Here is a 22,226-nt window from a genome sequence, read left to right as displayed (position 1 = left end):
ATGGCCTACTCCTGCTCCTACCTTCTATGTTTCTAAGTCATCGCCATGCGCAGCGCCCTGGCTGCAATCTTCGGTAACGCCCCCTGACTTATTAGGGGGGCCTACCTGCAGCCGGGGCGGCGCAAATTAAAGGGAAGGTGCCAGACGGCCATTTTTCTTGCTGGCTGCCTGTCAGCACCTGCCCGCTTTGCAGTCCCCGGCCTTCTGAGCAGCCCCCGCCCCCCGCGGAGTGCCAGCTGTGCTCCGTGAGCCCGGCACTTCTCTTGAGTGCCGAGCTCTTTTGCCGGCACTCTGATCCCTGGTGGCAGCTGGGCCCCAGGTCGTGCTGCGCTTGGCCCCTCCCCTTTAATAAGGGTGGAAGGCCTGCAGTACCGCGGCACGACGTGCTGCAGCGCCCACATAGCGCCGCAATATTCACTCGCAGCGCCCCACGAGGGAAGCTTTGCGCCTCCCTCTTGGGGCACTACCCGTGAATTTCGTGCGCGGGAGCGCTAACGGGAGGTGCAAAGCAACCGAATTTTTAGGCCTATGTGTCTTAAATCCCTCACCCGCAGCTTGATGTAGGGTCTGTTGTGAAATCGCAGACTCGACACTTTGGAAACTCACATGAGGCAAGATCGCGGTGGGTTTCCAACCTGCCTTCAGTCATTTTGAATTTAACAGCTGACCCACCTCCAAACCTGCCCTCTGAGCGGTGGCAAAATCGCGGCCTTAATATTCCAGCTACCCATAAGTTTGCAGAACCCTTCCCTGTTGTTGGTGAATATTGTTTGCAAAGGTGATCAAGTTATACCCTGGCAACCAAGTGATTAGTAACCTGATGCATGTGGTGATGCACTGCAGACTGGCTGATCTGGTAGACATCCCTTGAGGCACCTTGAAAGAAGCTAGTTACATAGAAATTCAAGTCAGTAATGACTTTCAAAGCCATAGGCTGTCTCAATCCTAGATGACGTTTGCAGGTTAGGGTGCAGACAATCACAAAGTTCTGAGAGTGCTTCCCTGGTTAAGCATAGATGGTGAGCGTAGATCTGCTTGGATTTGACCAAACCTGTAGATGAACTGGGGGGAATTTTAACCCCAAAAAACTGGCAGACTTGGATCAGGTGAGAGGTTAAATTATTAAAAATCTGAATCCTGACCCCAACCCGCCTCCATTCTGCCCACTTCTGGTTTTAGCGGAGATGAGATGGGCGGGCAGCCAACCTGCTCCCAGGAAGCAGGTTGACAATTTAAATATGATAATGAGGCTGGAAGCCTTGGATTTAACCTGCTTTGCTGGTTTAACTATGGCTGGCCGGGGTTCCCGGACCTCGGGAATCCCGGCAGCTGCAGCAAGGTGAGGTCAGCCTCAAGGAATACTCCTTGTGGACCGGGAGGAGCAGGAGTGCTTCCTCCTGGCCTCCTAAAGCTCCCGCACCATCAGCCCCCATACAAAGCCACCCCCCACCCCAGGTCGGGATCGGACTCTCCCTGGTGCTGCGGCCTCTTCTTCAGCGTTCCCCAACTGACTGGAAGCCGAGCCTGTTACTCAGGCTGCCTTCTCGACGGGGAACCTGTCAGTGACGTCACACGCACGCTCCACAGCAGACTTCCGGGTTTCCCGCGTGCTAACGCCATCTCTCCCCCCCCACCCCACCACGTCCCCTGCTCCCGGTGAATCCAAAAGCTAATTTTCCCCCACTAGTTTGGAGCAAACTACCTAAGCTGCAGGTGAACCCGCCTTCTCGGTCCTGTGGAACTCCTCCACGGAGCAGGCTCGAGGGGCCAAATGGCCTACTCCTGCTCCTATTTCTTATGTCCTCCAACTCCATGAAAGCACGAAGAATTCCCATTGAAATGTCCATCCTCTACATTTAGAGGCTGAAAAGAAAGTTTAGAGTAGAAATTGGTATGTATTGCACCCATTTTTAGGCAGTGACATGGCTCACACCCAATCTGCATGTGGATTTGGGCCACTGCTAACATGTTCTTTTTTTACGTGACCTGGTTGGCCGCCTAAATCAAGTAACGAGTGGTGTGCCACAGGGATCAGTGCTGGGGCCTCAACTTTTTACAATTTATATAAATGACTTGGATGAAGGGACTGAAGGTATGGTTGCTAAATTTGCTGATGACACAAAGATAGGTAGGAAAATAAATTGTGAAGAGTACATGAGGAGGCTACAAAGCGATATAGATAGGTTAAGTGAATGGGCAAAGATCTGGCAAATGAAGTATAATGTGGGAAAATGTGAAGTTGTCTATTTTGGCAGGAAGAATAAAAAAGCATATAATCTAAATGGTGAGAGATTGCAGAGCTCTGAGATGCAGAGGGATCTGGGTGTCCTATTGCATGAATTGTAAAAGGTTACCATACAGGTACAGCAAGTAATTAGGAAAGCTAATAGAATGTTATCATTTATTGCAAGGGGAATTGAATACAAAAGTAGGGAGGTTATGCTTCAGTTATACAGGGCATTGGTGAGACCACATCTGGAGTACTGTGTACAGTATTGGTCTCCTTATTTAAAGAAGGATGCAAATGTGTTGGAAGCAGTTCAGAGAAGGTTTACTAGACTGTAAACCTGGAATGGGCGGGTTGTCTTGGTTGGACAGGCTAGGCTTGTATCTGCTGGAGTTTAGAAAAGTAAGAGGTGACTTGGTTGAAACATATAACATCCTGAGGGGTCTGGACAGGGTGGATGTGGAGAGGATGTTTCCTCTTGTGGGAGAATCTACAACTCGGGGTCACTGTTTAAAAATAAGGGGTCGCCCATTTAAGACAGAGATGAGGAGAATATTTTTCTCACAGCGGTTCGTGAGTCTTTGGAACTCTCTTCCTCAGAGGGCAGTAGAAGCAGAGTCTTTGAATATTTTTAAGGCACAGGTAGATAGATTCTTGGTAAGCAAGGGGGTGAAAAGTTATCGGGGGTAGGCGGAAATGTGAATTAATCGGATCAGCCATGATCTTATTGAATGGCGGAGCAGGCTCGAAGGGCTGAGTGGCCTACTCCTGCTCCTAATTCGTATGTTCGTAAGCATTAGGCCCCTCATTACCATATGCAAAGGGCCTAACACCTGTTTTAGGACCCCTCTGGGAAATTGGTTTGCGATGAGCGGAGCAGATCCCGGGCCTGCCCCACTGAGGATTCTTCGGCAGTTGCTGAAGCAGTAGCTGCCACCAAAATTTTTTTCTTTAATTTAAAGATGTTGCTGTGGAGCTAGGAGGAACAGGAGTGCTCCCTGAATCCACAGTCTTCGCGATTGGCCTCCATTCCCACCCCCCAGCCCTCGATGCCACTCTAGCTGCCCTCCCATGACTTCCCTACTGGCGAGTCAAGTGACCCGACAATCGCTGCTTTCAAATGCGTATGGACAATCAAAATATTCATTAAATATGGAATTATTGTAGGATCAGAGAAATTTACAGCACAGAAGGAGGCCATTCGACCCATCGTGTCTGTGCCGGCCGAAAAACAGCTATCCAGCCTAATCCCACTTTCCAGCTCTTGGTCTGTAGCCTTGTACGTTACGGCACTTCAAGTGCATATCCAAGTACTTTTTAAATGTGATGACCATTTCTGCCTCTACCACACTTTCAGGCAGAGAGTTCCAGACCCCCACCACCCTCATCATGGTCCAAGCATATTTATATGGTGTTTAAATCACCATTTAAACTTGAGATAAATACAAGTCTTAGGGCTTTTTAATTATAAATGATACATTCCATATAATCCTATTTGTTGTGAGAGTCGACACTGATGCAAAGTAAAGGCCTGCATTGGTAAATTTAAATTGTCTGTCACCTCAATGTTGTGCCACTATGTTTTTTTAATTGAAATAAAATTAATGAAGTAAATTCAATAATTTAATATACAGTACAAATTAACAATAGAGTCTAGGAGCATCTTTTCATAAATTGTTGTTTGAACCATAGTATGAAGGGGTTTGCATTGGAGATAATGGCCTAGAAATTCGGTAGTGAATATTTTTGGGTGCCGTACCCACAGAATGCTAACAGCCCGCACTCAAATGAGAAAATCCGAGGAGCCCAGGATTTTGGGCTTTGGACCTCATTATCATGCAGATGGCGAAGCGATAGGAGCCTGCACCAATTTTCAGGTAGGTAAATGGGGAAGAAGATCGTGGGGGTCTGGAGGAGGAACGGCCAGGCTTTGGAGTCCAATTGGAGGACTGTCGGGGGTTGGGGAAGAAGCTTGGCGATGCCTGGAGTATTGTTTGGGGGGGGGGCGGGGGCGGGGGCGGAGGGATTGGAGGTCGAGGCCGGGCTAGGACTGGGAGGAGATCGGGAGGGCCTGGAGTATTGTTGGGGGGTCGGGCGGGGGTGTTAGGAGGTCGGGCCGTGGGGAGATCGGGAGGAGGCTTGGAAGTCGGAGTCGGGCTTGAGGTCCTAGAGCTCAGGACTGGGAGTGCTGGTGATTATGGTAAGTACTTACCTTTATTTAAATTCTATGCTGTTTAGCATTGGTTTTCCCGGGGGCAAACAGCACTGGTGCTGGCTGCCTCAGACCCAAACCAAAGTTGCAAGAGCTAGCAGAAGCAGGCGTTAGGCCCCTTATTTGCATATGTTAATGGACTAACGCCTGCTTCAGCCTCTTGTTTGGCCTTTAACAAGATGGCTTCCGGCGCAGCCAGCAGCAGAGCCTGGCTTGGACGCCATTTTGGACACAAAATGGCACCCGTAGTGCCGAAAAACCGGGTGCTTTCGAGCCAAAATTCTAGGCCTAATTTTCTTAAATTTCTGAAACTTTTGATAAGAATGATAAGAATTAAAACCCTTAGCAATCCTAATATCGCATACAATGAGCATGTAACATAATGTAATTTTTCTTTGACAAAATACAGAAGTTAGTACCCTAACAATTCTAGTAAATCTTAATTTAAGTATTTTATTTTGGTTGTAATTTCACAAGTTAAATATATTTAAAGTATCACAGGAGAAGCTGGACTGTCTGTTGAATTATCACTTTTGCATGCTTCATTTGTGAAAGGCAAAATCTTAATTTTTTAATCATAGTTTTTAAGAAGAGAAACAATTCAATTTATTTGGAACTCATAAACTTTTCTTGAAAATATAGACTGTCAGAAAGAATGCAAGATGAAGTTATCAAGTAAAAATACAAGTTTCATGTGCATTAAAGCAAAGGGTAATGGAATGCTTTCGTTGCAAACAAATGTTAGCATCAACCATTCTCAAGTCAGGTATAGCAGCCAGCTGCAAGTCAAACTCTCTACACCACTTTAAGTCCAATCTCTGAATAACACCTTCTACTGCACCAGCATGACATTTCCAATTTACACACCAGCAACTCTATGGCCTCTCTGAGTGTGAGATTGACAATTAGTGTTCAATAGGGGCATCTTTGTGGCTAAACCAATAGAACCTCATACACAAACACATTTCAACATATCATTAGCAGAGAGACAAGGCCTTCATATTGGCCCGTAATTTCCGATAGGAGGCTTCCTGCGTGCGGATGCCTCCTATCGGAAAAAAATCTACGCTCTTACCTGAGGACTCCCGAGGTCCGAACACTTCCAATGCTGGGCCTCCACAGTCGAAATGTGCAGGGCCCACGTATCCCAGGGGCGCATGCAGTTTGCAAGCGTCCCTGGGATCACGTGGGCCAGGCCAGCCAATAGGAGAAGGGAATCTCCCTTCATACTTTTGACAGCTAGACCTGTCAAAAGTATGAATGGAGACCACCCCAAAAACACATCAAAACATTAAATACATTTTTTAAAAACCATCACGTTTTTAAAATGAATTCAAATTACATTAAATTAAATATTTTAAACAAAAATGTAACTTTTTGAAAAAAATAATTAAAGTTTTTTACGGGGCTAAAAATAAACTTACCTTTTTTAAAAGTATTTTTAAATTATAAATGAGTGAAAAAAAAAATTTTTAAACACTTTTTCAACTCTTATGCTGGTAAAAGCAGGCCTTACCAGGCGTAAGATTTTGAAGTGTTTTTTGCGGGCGGAGGTTCTGCAGAAAGCAGAACTCTCCCCCCGCAGAGGCCCTTTTCCAGGGCAGGCGTCCGATCTGTCAAGAGCATTCTTGACAGATCGGAAATGACGGTTTTCAGCACATGCAAACGGCATTTCCGATGTCCCTACGGGTGTGTACACAGCGCGCACACACCCGTAGGGATTGAAAAATACGGGCCATTATGTCTGATTTGGATTCAAACCCAGGCCCCAGAGTTGAAAAGAGCAGTATGCTACCCCCACTGCATCACTCGAAGACAATTCATTTTAAGAAAAGCTTTTTTTAAACTTTGTACAAAGAGGTAAGTGAACATAAGAACAATCTGTGGATGTATTGTATTGTTCCTGATGTTCCCCAATGACAGGTATACATGGAAATAAGTACAGAATGAGTGATACTGCTGTACTTTTCACATCACATGCATAAAGTGATGCCAGTTTGACTTTCCTTCATTAATGTTTTGTTTTGAAACTTAGGATGCATTTCATAATTCATAAAATGTTTGGTGCTTTTGGAATGTTTAATGAGGCCACAATATATATTGTGCATTATGATGTATAAAAATTGCTCAATGCAGTACCTTCAAACTCCTGTATTGAGCTATATTGATTTTTCTCTAATTTAAGTATGAATAACAAGAAGCTCTCATTTGAAGTATTTTTCTCCTCTTTCCTCACAGCTTCCACCCACTTTACATCATAACTTTCGAAAAAGTGTTATTGAGAGGTTTAAGAAGTCATTATTCAGTCCACAGAGCAACCCCTGCAACTTGAAAGCAGAGCTCAAAAAGGTTTGTTGTCATAACACAGATAAATGATCTCGTGCAACTATCTGAAAGTTCAGTAATTTCAAAGATATACTTCTAAACCACATAGAGATCTTCAAAGTGAAGGGATTATAATGAGGTAATTCCAAAAAATTCAAAACTCACAGGAAACATCTGCCCAAATTACTGATGTGCAAAAGATTAAATCCACATTTAAACTGGAATCTGAACCATTTGTATATTGAGTTAATATATTTAAATATTCAGTGACTTCTTTATAAGTAATTCCAAATAATATTGGATTAGAAACATAGAAGATAGGAGCAGGAGTAGGCCATTCGGCCCCTCAAGCCTGTTCCGCCATTTAATGAAATCATGGCTGATCATCCAAATTCATTACCCTTAGTACATCATCGAAAGATTATCAGTCGAGTATAGATTGCAAATATCAAATAAGTTAGCTTATGTTGTATTCCTTCACTCGTGCATTCTTTCATACCTTTTTGAGGTTCTATGCAGCAAATATGACTACCTAAATCATGCTGGAAGCAGATATAACCTATAAGTATTTTTTCTGATAGCTCCTTCAAGGGTCCCCTGAACTGATTGAACTGAACTTCGTAACAGCGGATTGTAATTTAATGCGTCAGACATCAAGAGAGAATGCCGCGTTCCCTGGAGACAGGGCAGGTAATAATCATTTAATAGATACCTGGCCTATCCCACAAAGCATGTTAAACTCTGGAGTGTTATTAATGAGTGAAGAAAACCAAACAACTTGTGAGCAAAGTTCCTGTCATTTTACTTGTTAATGCGTTGTCTATACCTTAGAACCACCCTGTACAACCAACTGTTTATTTTAAGTGAAATATCTTGTATAGACAGTGATTACAATTTACCTAATTACAAAAACAACTAAAATATTTTGCTTTTGAGGGAAATAATTGCAATTACTTGCATTTATATGTAGCACCTTTAATGGAATGACTAAAAGCATGGTTGAGAAGATACATTTTGAGGAAGCTTTTAACAGCGGGGAGAGAAGAAGTAAGGCACAGGAGCTTAGGGAGGGAAGTCTGGAGAATAGGGCTGAGATGACACTTAACAAAGACCCCTACCAGCTAAAATGTTTGTTGCAAAATGAAGCTATATTGTAATGATGTGAACATATAGACCAGAGATCATGTACATGACTGAATATTTCAACTGTTTAGAATAACGGTGATCAGTTTACAAAATTGAATTATTCATATGAAAACAAATTTGCTTTTTTATGCCCTTAAATCATTTATGAACATCATATTCATTCTGCACATTCCTACTCTCTTAGAGGATCTTATGTTTATGAATAATCCTGCTTGTTAATGTTTTATTCACAACAATATCTAATCTAGCCTATTTAAAAGGTAAAGAAAGACTTGAATTTATATAGCGTCTTCCACAACCTCATGATGTCCCAAAGCGTATTACAGCCAATGAAGTACTTTTGAAGTGTAGTCATTGTTATACTGTAGGAAACACAGAAGCTAATTTGTGCACAGCAAGGTCCCACAAACAGCAACGTGATAATGACTAGATAATCTGTTTTTAGTGCTGTTGGTTGAGATATGTATATTGGCTAAGATGTGGGAGAGAACTCCTCTGCTCTTCTTCAAATTAGTGCCATGGGATTTTTTATGTCCACCTGAGAGAGCAGACGAGGGCTAAGTTTAACGTCCGTGAGTGCAGCACTCCCTTAGCGTCTGCCTAGATTTTATGCTCAGTTCTCTGGAGTGGGGCTTGAACCCACAACCTCCTGACTCCGAGGCGAGGGTGCTACCACTGAACCAAGGCTGACACTGTAAAGCAAATGCTTTTCAGAATATATGAATCTAAAACTTCCCACAGGCATTAATATATGAAATAAGCAAGTTTTGTAACAACAGGTAGAGGATTAATATACAGCAATAATGCAGAGACTTTGGGATAGATTTCGACATCACTGCCTGGGTGGTGATCTGGCAGAGTGTATTGCCCATCTATTATAGAACCCACCTGAAATCAATGGAATGAAAATTGATCAGATTCTGTAAAGGGCAGGCAATCTGCTCCGCTAGATTACCACCCAGGTGGTGAAGACAAAAAGCAACAGAGTTTTGTTTAGACAGATATTAATGTTTTAAATGGAATGCTAACTAGTCATGCAGTAGTGGGCCAGTCGCTTGCACATCTGTTACATCACCCTGTGTATTTATTTCCTGTTCTGTCATTTCTGGTTATTACTGTTATTCCTCCCCACCAAACTCTAGTGAATACCTACAGCTATGAATATGAGGAAGGAATAACATACGAGCAGATGCAGGTTAGTGTTTCATTATATGCATGTTGAATTATACTTACCTGTATATAACAATAGTTAAACTTTTAACTAATTTGAAAAATAGCCACACTGTATTTTATTTGTTTTGTTTCAAAAACTTGATGTATCAAATATATTGGATTTTATCTAATTCTCCTAGTTCTACAATGATCAGTACAAATCTAAGTAAAAAATATTTTTACAAATATTTATTTAAAAAAAACAATTTATAGATTAGTGAAAGAAAAGGGGGGAGAAATTCGTTAACTCCCCATTTGGGGCACTAACTTTTGAAAGCTGGGAAACTTAGCGCCAGGTGCTAATGATTCCCAACTTTTTCTAGATTCGGTGTTTGTGCTCCAGGAGGAAAGTGGAGCACTAAATCAAGCGCTCCATTTCCTTCCTGGAGCGCTAAAGGAAGCAAGTGGCGGGGTAGTGGTGCAGTGCTGCACAATGTCCTGTGCAGCGCTGCCGCAATCTGAGGCTCAACCCGTCCCTTAAAGGGAAGAGCCATCGCTGCAGGCTCTGCATTGGGACCAGTTAGCTGGTCCCCGACTGCAGCCGCAATCTGGCCCGATCAGCCCCATGCACTCCAGCAGAGTGCCAGGCTGATCGATCGTGGCCCAGGAGCAATCAAAAAAATCACTTGAAGCGTTGTTAAAAAAATTTCTCCTACCTGCGCCAATATCCCCTTTTATTTGCGTCTCCAAAGCCCCCGAACAACGCCTCCTGCAGCTGTCGATGCTGTCACCCGGCGATGCTGCAGGGAGTGGAACCGAAGTTCGTGTCCGGGGCGATGCGCACGGCAATGACATCACAATCGCCAAGCGCAGGAGATCGTGGTGGAAAGTGTTACCATCGCCGCAACCCTCTCAGCCTGGTTAGCGGGAGTCGTTCATCTTGCCACGCCCGGTCGGTTAGTTAGCACCCCGTTATCACCCCCCACCCCCCCCACCCCCGGCCCGGAGGTGATAACGGGAGGCGCTAACCAACCGAATTTCTCATCCAAGGAGTTAAAAATACCATTTGATTGTTTACACTTTTTCTGTTTGTTTCATGTATAGACCATAATTGAGGAAGTTCTAATTGAAAATGGTTATTACGATATCCTGAACACTGTTAACAGGTGAGTTTATACACAAAGGAGATTAATTTTAACCCCCACAAATGGCTGGCTTTGGGTCGGGTGGGAAGTATAAAATGAACAAATCTCAAACCCGAACCCAACCCACCTCAGAACCCACTGACTTCCGGTTTTCACGGAGGTGGGACGGGCAGTGGGCGACCAAACCACTCCCCAAGAGGTCGGTTGCTCAGTTAAATATGTTAATGAGGCTGTGTGCCTCAGATTTTACCTGTTTCAGGCACCCGGCAGCTAAAGGGAGGCGAGGACTGCTGCATGAAAGAGGTAAATGCTTTTCCAGCACTGCTTGTAGGCCAGAAGGAGCAGTAGTGCTTCCCCCATGGTCCCCTAAGCAAACCTGTTAACTTGCCCAGTGATCGGATCATCCCCCACCCCACAACCCCTGCGAACAATGACCCCCTCGCGGTCACTGACTCCCCCCCTCGCGCTCACCCACTCCTCCTCGCGATCGCCCATCCCCTCTCGCGCTCGCCCACTCCCCCCTCGCGCTCGCCCACTCCCCCCTCGCGCTCGCCACCACTCCCCCCTCGCGATCGCCCACTCCCCCCTCGCGATCGCCCACTCCCCCCTCGCGATCGCCCACTATCCCCCCTCGCGATCGCCCACTCCCCCCCTCGCGATCGCCCACTCCCCCCTCGCGATCGCCCCACTCCCCCCTCGCGATCGCCCACTCCCCCCTCGCGATCGCCCACTCCCCCCTCGCGATCTCCCACTCCCCCCTCGCGATCGCCGATTTCCCCCCTCGCGATCGCCGACTCCCGCCTCGCGATCGCCGACTCCCGCCTCGCGATCGCCGACTCCCCCTCGCGATCGCCGACTCCCCCCTCGCGATCGCCGACTTCCCCCCCTCGCGATCGCCGACTCCCCCCCCTCGCGATCGCCGACTCCCCCCTCGCGATCGCCCACTCCCCCCTCGCGATCGCCCACTCCCCCCCCTCGCGATCGCCCACTCCCCCCCTCGCGATCGCCCACTCCCCCCCTCGCGATCGCCCACTTCTCCCCTCGCGATCGCCCACTCCCCCCTCGCGATCGCCCACTCCCCCCTCGCGATCGCCCACTCCCCCCTCGCGATCGCCCACACTCCCCCCCTCGCGATCGCCAACTCCCCCCTCGCGATCGCCCACTTCCCCCCTCGCGATCGCCCACTTCCCCCCCTCGCGATCGCCCACTCCCCCCTCGCGATCGCCCACATTCCCCCCTCGCGATCTCCCACTCCCCCCCTCGCGATCTCCCACTCCCCCCTCGCGATCTCCCACTCCCCCCTCGCGATCTCCCACTCCCCCCTCGCGATCTCCCACTCCCCCCTCGCGATCTCCCACTCCCCCTCGCGATCGCCCACTCCCCCCTCGCGATCGCCCACTCCCCCCTCGCGATCGCCCACTCCCCCCTCGCGATCGCCCACTTCCCCCCCTCGCGATCGCCACACTCCCCCCTCGCGATCGCCCACTTCCCCCCTCGCGATCGCCCACTCCCCCCTCGCGATCGCCCACTCCCCCCTCGCGATCTCCCACTCCCCCTCGCGATCGCCCACTCCCCCCTCGCGATCGCCCACTCCCACCCCTCGCGATCGCCCACTCCCCCCCTCGCGATCGCCCACTCCCCCCTCGCGATCGCCCACTCCCCCCTCGCGATCGCCCACTCCCCCCTCGCGATCGCCCACTCCCCCCTCGCGATCTCCCACTCCACCCTCGCGATCGCCCACTCCCCCCCTCGCGATCTCCCACTGCCCCCTCCCGATTTCCCACTGCCCCTTCGCGATCGCCCATTCCCCCCTCGCGATCGCCCATTCCCCCCTCGCGATCGCCCACTGCCCCCTCGCGATCTCCCACTCCCCCCTCGCGTTCGCCCTCTCCCCCCGTTAAGCCTGTCAACCAGGCTGGCTTCTAGCCAGGGAACCTGTTTTAGTAAAAAACACACACGCCATGGAGATAATGCTCCACGGCGTTCGACCAGAACTCCTCCCCCCGACTTGGAAATCCCGCCCCAGTAAATATCTGGGCCAAATCTCCACCGTTGGTCACTAATGGTTTTGAAAACACTATTTTGTTGCTGTTTCACTTTGATTTACAGTAATCATTAGAGAAGCTGCTATAAAGAAACAAATTCAATTTCAGTCACAATGATAACCACTTTTAAAGCTATAGCAATACAGAAAGGCAGTGGCCTCTCCATAGTAAGGGTGGTGGAAATGCACCAATACAAAATATCCAACTTAGACCGAATGTAGTTTACAATGTAACAAAACCATGAACCATTATTTGTTGTGTCAGCTCTGTTACGATCTGTAACCATGAAACATTTCAGCCACATTTGCACCATTGCCTCAGTTACCAGTATCCCTGAACTGCTTTTCCTTGGGAATGCTCATCAATTAAACTTGCTTAATTCAAAAATAACTGACATATTAGGTGTAATTCAATGAATGCATGATCCTGTTGCACACGTAACTAGGAATTCAGCCAAACATTATGAGCTAGATTTTGATTGAGGAGGCGTGTAGGAGGCAGGACTACAACTTTCGGGGTTGTAATCCCGCCTCCATCGAGTTGTGGCCAATCCACGTGATTTTCACTTGATTGACCGTGTTGAGCCCGCCCAGCGGGCTCAGCAGGCCAATTAAGGGCCACCCGGCAACAGGTGACGCCACAGATTGACATTTCATCTGTCAAAAGCTTTTGACAGATGAAATATCAGTGTTTGACAGCTGTTTGAAGCTGTCGAACACTGACAATCTGTACTCCAAGTTAATTCCTTCCTCTCAGGCTGATTTAGAGATCTCTCCAGAACAGAAAGCTGAATGCTGCAACTTTTGACAACTCGCAGCCATTCTGCTTTCTGTGCTGGTGAGATGAGGGACTCCTGAGACCTGAAGGAAGGAAGGCTGTAAAGATAAGTAAATGTAAGTAAAACTTCTTTAAACACTTTACACACATCAAACACACTTACCTCTGAACTCATGCACCCATCACTCACCTGAACACCGGACATCTCGAACCCTCCAAGCCCTTCAGCCCGACGGTCCGCCTCGCTAACTTGGCATGGTTTGGAGCCGTCGGGAATCCCACGCTTCAGGAATAAAAATAGGGATTAGGCTAAAAACTGCCTGTTAACTACCTGTTGACAGGCAGTTAATTGGCACGAATCCCCTTCCCGCCTTGGGGAGGTGGCTCCCAGCACAGGTCGGGTATCCACCTCCTTTGAAACTGGCATGGAGGCGGGGTGGGATGGGTTCGTGCCCCCCGATTTTGAGATTTTAACCCCCCACATGCCTCCAATCCCACCTCCACGGCCCAATGAAAATCCTGCCCTATGAGTGGAAAATTGTGGGGTGGGAAGCATGCACCTAAATTCCTGAAATGCACTCCGAGAGTAAGGCTCCACATAGGGAGCACGATTTCATAAAATAACCCTTATAATGTACAGAACCTAATGTGAAGCTAGATTTTGAGCACTGTTGTATGTTAAGATTTTTCACCTTTTTCCATGGAAAAAATTTCGATAATATTAGTGTTGGTTTTAAATTTAAGGTGTTAGGTTTCGTTCATTGGTAGCGCTCTTGCCCCGAGTCATAAGGTCATGTGTTACATCCCCACTTTGTAGACTTAAGCACAGGATCAAGGGATTCTGAGGGGTTGTTGCATTGTCTGAGGATGAGATGGTTAGCTGAGGCCCTGTCTGCCTGCTCAAGGTAAATGTAAAAGATCTTATGGCACTATTTGAAGAAGAGCAAGGGACTTCTCCTGGTGTCCTATCTCCTTTGTTGTAAGATCAGGAATGGGGCTGTTCACTGATGATTCCACAACTGCTCTGATAATGAAGCAGCCCATGCCAGCCTACAGCAGGACCTGGATAACTTGGATGTCTGGGCTGACAAGTGGCAGGTAACACCTGCACCACCTAAGTGACAAATAATGACCAATGACAAGAGGAAGCCCAGCCACCTCCCCTTGATCTTCAATGGTACCACCATGTCCAGGTCCTCTGTCATCAAAATCTTGGGGGTCACCATTGACCAGAAAATGAACTAGACCAACCATGTCAACACCATGGCTACAAAAGCAGGGTAGAGGTTGGGTACTCTACAATGACTGCCTCAACTTCTTAGCCCTCAAAGTCTCTTCACCATCTACAAGGCTCCTCAGGAGTATGATGGAATGCTTACCACTCACCTAAATGAGTGTAGCTGCAACAACCATGAAGAAGGTTGACACCATCCAGGACAGAGCAGTTTGCTTGATTGATGCCCCTGCCATTGGATTCAATATCCACACCCTCCACCATTAGCACACTGTGGCTGCAGTCTACATAATGATGCACTGCAGCAACTCACCAAGGTTTCTATGGGAGCAACTCCCTCCCCTATGACCTCTACCATTGAAAAGGACTAGAGCAACAATATTGAGGGACCACCATCACCTTCAAGTTCCCCTCCAGGTCATATACAATGCTGACTTGGACATATACGCTTGTTCCATCATTATCGCTGGGTCAAAAGCCGGATTTTCCTACTTAGCACCACTGTGGGAGCGCTATCACCATAAGGGCTGCAGCGGTTCAAGAAGAAACTACTCAGCACAACTAGGGATAGGCAACAAATGCGGCCTTGCCAGCATCACCCACATCATGAGAACAAACCAAAAAAAACAGTAAGGCTTGTTATTTTTCTTGTTAATGAAGATGAAACTGATGTTAGTTGAAGTAACTGAGATTTTGTTACAGCTGTTACTCTATATTCCCTTGCTGGCTGTAAATAAAGCAGCTCAGCAGTTCATATCAGTCTCCCCTCACTAAAGTGTTGATCAGTTCTCTTACCAAAAGACTGGAGAAGTGCCCATGAGGTCAAGTGCGAAGGACAAAACATCCAGTTGAGATGACAAGGGGGACCTTTTGTTACACCTTTGGGTTATACTGTTGTATAATCAGATAATTGACAGTACAGACAAACTCTTGTATGTAAGAGACACAGAGTCGGCTTACAGGTATGACCCCAGCACCGCTGAACCCGAGAGAATATCTAAGACAAACCTGATATGGGATCGGGCTGTGGAGTTGGCACAGAGGGCAACTCTCCTCGCAAGTGTCTCATGCAGCATCACTTCTACTTCAGCAGCCATCAAAGAGGAGACTGAGTGCTGGGCTGTGCCATCACTTCACCACAGACTCATATCTGCACTTATCTTGGCCTGTTACACTTTGCCCCTTAAACATTGCTAAAGGTTGAAATGCTTTTTCAGCTCTCCAGAAGCTTTCTGAATTTGTACCCCTACTCTTGCGAAACTCCCATTTAATTGCCCTCAATCTCTTTAACTTTGACTTACAAACAACTTTTCTCTCTCGGATATAAAAACAGAAAATGCTGGAGATACTCAGCAGGTCAGGCAGCATCTGTGAAGAGAGAAACAGAGTTAACGTTTCAGGTCGATGACCTTTCGTCAGAACTCCAGTATCTCCAGCATCTGCAGTATTTTATTTTTCTCTCTCAGGACCAGTTTGAGTTTACACCTAGAGTTATAAATAATTACGCAAGTGTGCTATTTGCACTTGAGATTCAAGTGAGCCTTAAAGCAGTGAAACTTGTAGCATATTAACTGGACAACAATTTAAATCATCTGGGATAGCCAGGCTAAGGAAGTTTCAGTACACTTGGCAGCAGACTCTCAGGACAGGGTTTTAAGGAGGAGGGCGGGGGCTCCAAGGCGGTCAGGAAACCCAGGAGGCTGGGTTTGCATGCAAGGCCTCATGGAGGCATCCGAAGCCTGATTGGAGGCCTTGTGGAGAGAACGGAGGCCTGGGCATGGGGGGAGGTTCTCCGATCACGGGGAGGGGGTGGGGTGGTGTTAGGTAGGGACCCTGGATCCAGAGGTAGGTATAAAGACGCCTCCAGGATGCAGCAGTCCCCGCCTTGCTGTAACTGCTGGGTTTTACGAATTGTGTAAAATTAATAAGATATAGGTCCTCCTCCCTCTGTAGCCTTGCCACAGACCCTGGTTTGGATTGCAGAACCCTTTGTTCCAGCACAATGCAGTGACGGGGGAATTTTAACCTAAAAAAATGGGTAGGTTTGGAACATGGGGGTAGTTAAACTGTTAAAAATGGGTTTCCTGACCTGATCCCGCCTCAAACCCGCCTAATAAAAGGACCTAATCTATATTAATTAAGAAAGGGAAAATAGAATATGAGAGTAAGCTAGCAAGGAACATAACTGACTGTAAAAGCTTTTATAGATATGTGAAGAGAAAAAGATTAGTGAAGTCAAGCGTAGGTCCCTTACAGTCAGAATCAGGGGAATTTATAATGGGAAACAAGGAAATGGCAGACCAACTAAATATATACTTTGGTTCTGTCTTCACAAAGGAGGACACAAATAACCTCCCAGAGATGCCGGGGAACATAGGGTCTGATGAAAGAGAGGAACTGAAAGAAATCAGTATTTGTAGGAAAATGGTGTTAGGAAAATTGACGGGACTGAAGGCCGATAAATCCCCAGGGCCTGATGGTCTACTTCCCAGGGTACTTAAGGAAGTGGCCCTAGAGATAGTAGATGCATTACTGGTCATCTTCCAGAACTCGATAGACTCTGGAACGGTACCCATGGATTGGAGGGTAGCTAATGTTACCCCACTATTCAAAAAAGGTGGTAGAGAAAAAGTGGGGAATTATAGACTGGTAAGCCTGACATCGGTAGTGGGGAAAATGCTAGAGTCTATTATAAAAGATGTAATAGCAGAGCACTTGGAAAGCAGTGACAGGATCGGACAAAGTCAACATGGATTTACAAAAGGTAAATCATGCTTGACTAATCTACTGGAATTTTTTGAGGATGTAACTGGTAAAATGGATAAGGGAGAACCAGTGGATGTGGTGTATTTGGACTTTCAGAAGGCTTTCAATAAGGTCCCACACAAGAGATTAGCGTGCAAAATTAAGGCACATGGGATTGGGGGCAAGGTATTGACTTGGATAGAGAACTGGTTGGCGGACAGAAAGCAAAGAGTTGGAATAAACGGGTCATTTTCCGAGTGGCAGGCAGTGACTAGTGGGGTACCGCAAGGATCGGTCCTAGGACCCCAGCTGTTCACAATATATATTAATGATCTGGACGAGGGAATTGGATGTAATATCTCCAAATTTGCAGACGACACAAAGCTGGGCGGGAGGGTAAGCTGCAAGGAGGATGTTGGGAAACTCCAGTACGATTTGGACAGGTTGGGTGATTGGGCAGAAACATGGCAAATGCACTATAATGTGGATAAATGTGAGGTTATCCACTTTGGTGGCAAAAACAGGAAGGCAGATTATTATTTGAATGGCAATAGATTGGGAGAAGGGGAAGTGCAAAGAGACCTGGGTGTCCTTGTGCACCAGTCGCTGAAGGTAAGCATGCAGGTGCAGCAGGCGGTTAAGAAGGCAAATGGTATGTTGGCCTTCGTAGCAAGAGGGTTCGAGTACAGGAACAAGGATGTCTTGCTACAGTTCTACAGGGCCTTGGTGAGGCCGCACCTTGAGTATTGTGTGCAGTTTTGGTCACCTTATCTGAGGAAGGATGTTCTTGCCATGGAGGGAGTGCAGCGAAGATTCACCAGGCTGATACCTGGGATGGCAGGAATGATGTATGAGGAGAGATTGTGTTGCTTGGGCTTATACTCACTGGAGTTTAGAAGATTGAGAGGGGATCTCATTGAAACCTATAAAATTCTGTCAGGTCTGGACAGACTAGATGCAGGAAGGATGTTTCTGATGGCCGGGGAGTCCAGAACCAGGGGTCATAGTCTAAGGATAAGGGGTAAGCCATTTAGGACTGAAATGAGGAGGAATTTCTTCACCCAGAGAGTGGTGAACCTGTGGAATTCTCTGCCACAGAGGGCGGTGCAGGCTAGTTCATTAAATATATTCAAGAAAGAGTTGAATATATTTCTTGAGGCTAAAGGGATCAAGGGATATGGGGAGAAGGCAGGGACAGGGTACTGAATTTGGATGATCAGCCATGATCACATTGAATGGCGGAGCAGGCTCGAAGGGCCGAATGGCCTACTCCTGCTCCTATCTTCTATGTTTCTATGTTCCTATGAGGGCATGTGAAGGGATACAAGATTTGTTGTGCAATTAATCAGGGAAGTCTAGATAGATTAAACAGCACAAGGCTAACTGGAGTTCAGCAGGCTGGCCCCACACAAGAGGTCGTGTGAGCTCAGGCAGCATAGGTCATCAGAGCAGCATCATTGTAAGGAACTACTTTTGATTCAATAGTGTAGAATGAAACTAACAGGCAGGAACCACAGTGTTCCAGAAGATAGCACTATAGTTGACCTGGGAGCAATTGTTGCTTGGCAGCTGAATGGAAGAGATGTTTTTCTCCCCAGCACTGAAGAGCAGAAGAATAAAATTCACTTTAAAAAACAAAATAGAATGTAAAAAAAAAAGTAGAATCCAAAAAAAGAAAAAAATTGGAAATGCTAGAAATCTGAATCTAAAACAGAAAATGCTGGAAATACACGAGTTCATTCAGAGGAATGGATGTAATCCTGAGGAGAGGATAATATCCATTAGCCTATCTTTTCTCTTTCTGATGTTGACAGACCTGTTGTGTATTTCCAGTATTTTCTATTTTTGTTAAATAAATAGAAATATTTATTTGTGTTCCGCAGTTTCAAAGAAAAGACTTCAATTGTTTCAGAATTGTTTGTACAATCTTAAGTAGAAAAAGTGCCTGGTTTCCTCTTACAACAAACATTACAGATAATAATCCCATTTTCCTTTCTGCTAGACCCACAATACAGTGATTCTCTCAATATTTCTGTTTCAGGAATCATACTTACCCATGGGCAATCAAGAACCACTTGACTGCAAGGCGCTAGTCTTCCTTTCAGGGTTTCATAAGAAATCATCAAGAAATGCACAACAGAACTGCCTTCACACAGGATTATAGGAAGGGATTATTGGATACACATTTATTGCTTGAAATGCACATTGAACTATACATATAACATGGAGTGAAAACAGGAACTGTATTCACAAATACTATGCAGTGTATACCATAAATATTTCCTATCCAATGTATTCTTTATAGGATGAACTGAATTGCTTCAAAGGGATATCTGCATTTATTGCTTAAAATGTAAAATAATTTGATTCATTTATTATTGTGTTACTTATAGAGTTCTTGTTTATTCAACATGGTGAAGGTTTAAAATTGATATGCAACAAAATATTGTGGATATGGGCTCAGACTACCACTGATGTCACAGCTAAGTTTTCTTCTCATGGCTTTTTGCTTGAATTGGTACAATAGACTCACTGCAGAGAATGCATTTTTATAGGTTATCAGGTTGTCTGTAAATGCGACAACCTGATAAACTATGGAACCATTTTAAGGGACTGATTATCATCATGTTTAGTAATGGACAACATCTGGTAAATTTTCAATTTAATATGCATATTGTTGGCATAATTGTTTTTTATGTTTGTGTAAAATTGTTAAAAAAAAGTGAGACTATTCATGCCAGAAATGTGGCATAAGGCAATGGATTCAGGTATGTTATGCTGATTTGAATCCACCAATCAACCAGTCAATGTTTTATTTTCACCTACATAATGCATATGCAAGTAATTGACTGCTTTTCAATCACACCTTCAAAATGTTGAAGATAATGACTTTTTTGATGAAGAAACAAGTCATATCTTGTGTTTAAAAGCAGTAGCCGTTTCCTTTCCAGTGCAAACAGAACAAGACACAGCAGCAGCTTGTTTCATAAGGGAATCTCAGCCGTATTGAAGTATTCTGCAGTGAAGTGATAGTTATGAACCCATTAGAACACCAATTTCTCCACAGGTATGATTAGGTAATCAATGTAATAGACCAATATTGGCTGATCAGATATTGTAACACTATTATATTGCTTTCTAATTCAACTAGGAGAAAAAAGAAAACCAGCTACAGAAAATTTCAATTGAAAATGAAAAATATTGATATTTTTCAATTTATACTATTTTTCTCCTGCTTTATTAGTACGTTATCCAGTCTGATTTATTTGGGTTATTAAAATCTTATACCATTGCTGCCTGATGTGTATCTGCTATAGTATATATAATAATGAATGGTTTCAGTGTACAGAAGCATCAACCATTTCATCATTATAGTTTATCTAAAAGTGTCAGTATATTAATCAAACTGAAGCTGAAGGCGGCATGTTTTGGAGGAAAGGGGTTACTTTCATAATTTTTCTGGCATGCTATACTATATTGCTCAATATAATGTAGCTGCAAATGTTGATTAAAATGCAACACCAGCACTGGCTGTGGCTATACCTGCATCCCTAGAGAAAGTAGTTATAGGTAGTGACTCTCTCTTTCCTCATTTTAGTACAACTAATGTAATTCAAGCACAAAAGTAGAACTCTTCAGTTTCAAAATACTTTGCTGCTTCATAATAAAGCTAAATGGATTGAGCTCACATCATAAGATGCACTAATGTTACTGAATGCTCACTAGTAATAGCTGCTCATATGTGACTTACTTTCTGATTAAACTGTACCTCATTGTGAATGTACCAGTATTACTAGCGCACAAAAGACTCATAGCTTCCTAGACCTGTGATCTCTGTAACTCAGTCATCATTTACAGTTTTCACTAATTCTTCAAATCCTCCTGGGATTTGATAGTCCACATAGAAAATTGTGACTCAGGCACATAATTTTAAGCAACTAAAAAGAGTTAGAAAAGTGTCACCCATTTATTAACCTTTTGATTGTTAATGTAACAATAATGGTATGGTATTGCATTCAACTAGATCTTTAAGGAAATACATTTTTATGTAAACACACAATTTAAATATTACTTGCCTGTGCTGTGCAAATTGAGTGAATAAGTGTATTTAAAAATAAGTTTCTGTTCATGTTTGCAACTTGGACAGCAATATGTTGAGACATTTACAAAAGTTGGTATGTTCTATTTTTGTTATACCTAAAAGTTCTCTATATTGTACTGAATGATTAAAAATAAAATCTGTAATGAACATTTTCTGTTTAGTATAATTTTCATTTTTAATTAAGAGATGAATTAAAGCTTATAGGCATCAGTTAGTCAACTCACCATTTAAATTGTAAAATATCAAATTAAGAGTGCTGTGATTTATATTAACCAGCACCACTTTGCTCCTGTGCTTGTTTATGCAGAAGGAAGTATGACATAAAACAGCTTTAAAAGAAATAACAACTCTTTTTTTCAAAAACGAAGCTGCATTTTCAATACTTCAGGATGATAGCTGGTGTAAACTTGGCTGTGGGCACATGGTTGCTTACTTTTGATCAGAAATCAATTAAGTTAAAGTGCTTTGAATCAGGTGAATTGAATGTGTTTAATTTGTGTTGAATGGGCAAACCCTGCTAATACATATTTATGGTCTCCATCAATACCACATGTGGTCATCTCTGTGTCAAAAGCCTGGATTTTCAGATCAGGACTACCCACTTTACCAATGTGAAGCTGGGAGCCTGGATAGGAAAATGGCCAGAGTTGCGTTCACATGGAGCTCTGCTCACTTTAGTGCCTGCCCAATTTTCCACCATCATTTCTAATGATCAGGGTAAGCACTCAACTATTTTTGCAAATCAGGCAATAATAACAGTGATATCATATGCCCCATTTTCTATCATTTGCACTTTGTGCTCTTGTCAGTATTAAAGGGGCATCCAGGGCTGCTGGACTCTTTAGAAACTTCAACCTGAATTTAAAGAGCCCAGTATATATACTTGTAGGATTTGCAGGTCATGTGAGAGAGCCTGCAGGCCGTCGACTTGCGGGGCAAAACTGCAATATGTGCAAACCCCAGAGCACTATCCTGCTGCTTCCAGTTATTCATGGGTAAAGCAATGAAAGTGTCTTCTCTAAGAAAAACATGGCATCAGTCACCTACTTGATGCAAGTCTGAGCTCCAGACTGACTGATGTTACTGATTCCCCTGTGGCAAGGAGCCAGAGGCAAA

General features: G+C 44.9%; 1 protein-coding gene and 1 long non-coding RNA gene across 5 annotated transcripts in view; one reads left to right on the top strand and one right to left on the bottom strand.

Moving 5' to 3' along the window:
- The window catches only part of LOC147117516 (uncharacterized), a 59,266-nt gene extending 53,646 nt beyond the window's left edge, over positions 1-5,620 (bottom strand). Inside the window, exon 1 of the long non-coding RNA XR_015078460.1 lies at positions 5,515-5,620. This is a non-coding gene — a long non-coding RNA (uncharacterized LOC147117516). The remainder of the gene's footprint in view (positions 1-5,514) is intronic.
- The window catches only part of nek10 (NIMA-related kinase 10), a 470,337-nt gene extending 449,078 nt beyond the window's left edge, over positions 1-21,259 (top strand). For all 4 annotated transcript variants that reach the window (XM_085988547.1, XM_085988546.1, XM_085988548.1 and 1 more), the window contains 5 exons: positions 6,678-6,788; positions 7,346-7,454; positions 9,053-9,105; positions 10,167-10,228; positions 19,050-21,259. In XM_085988547.1, the coding sequence (XP_085844673.1) occupies positions 6,678-6,788; positions 7,346-7,454; positions 9,053-9,105; positions 10,167-10,228; positions 19,050-19,101 (387 nt within the window). In that variant the 3' untranslated portion in view covers positions 19,102-21,259. The remainder of the gene's footprint in view (positions 1-6,677; positions 6,789-7,345; positions 7,455-9,052; positions 9,106-10,166; positions 10,229-19,049) is intronic.
- Positions 21,260-22,226: the final 967 nt, after the last annotated feature.

Source organism: Somniosus microcephalus, chromosome 5 (assembly GCF_052327205.1).
Source record: "Somniosus microcephalus isolate GS21.2 chromosome 5, FLI_Smic_1.0, whole genome shotgun sequence".
NCBI classification, from domain to species: domain Eukaryota; kingdom Metazoa; phylum Chordata; class Chondrichthyes; order Squaliformes; family Somniosidae; genus Somniosus; species Somniosus microcephalus.
The sequence above is the reverse complement of the archived record's forward strand: the minus strand, read 5'-3'. Positions and strand labels throughout refer to the sequence as shown.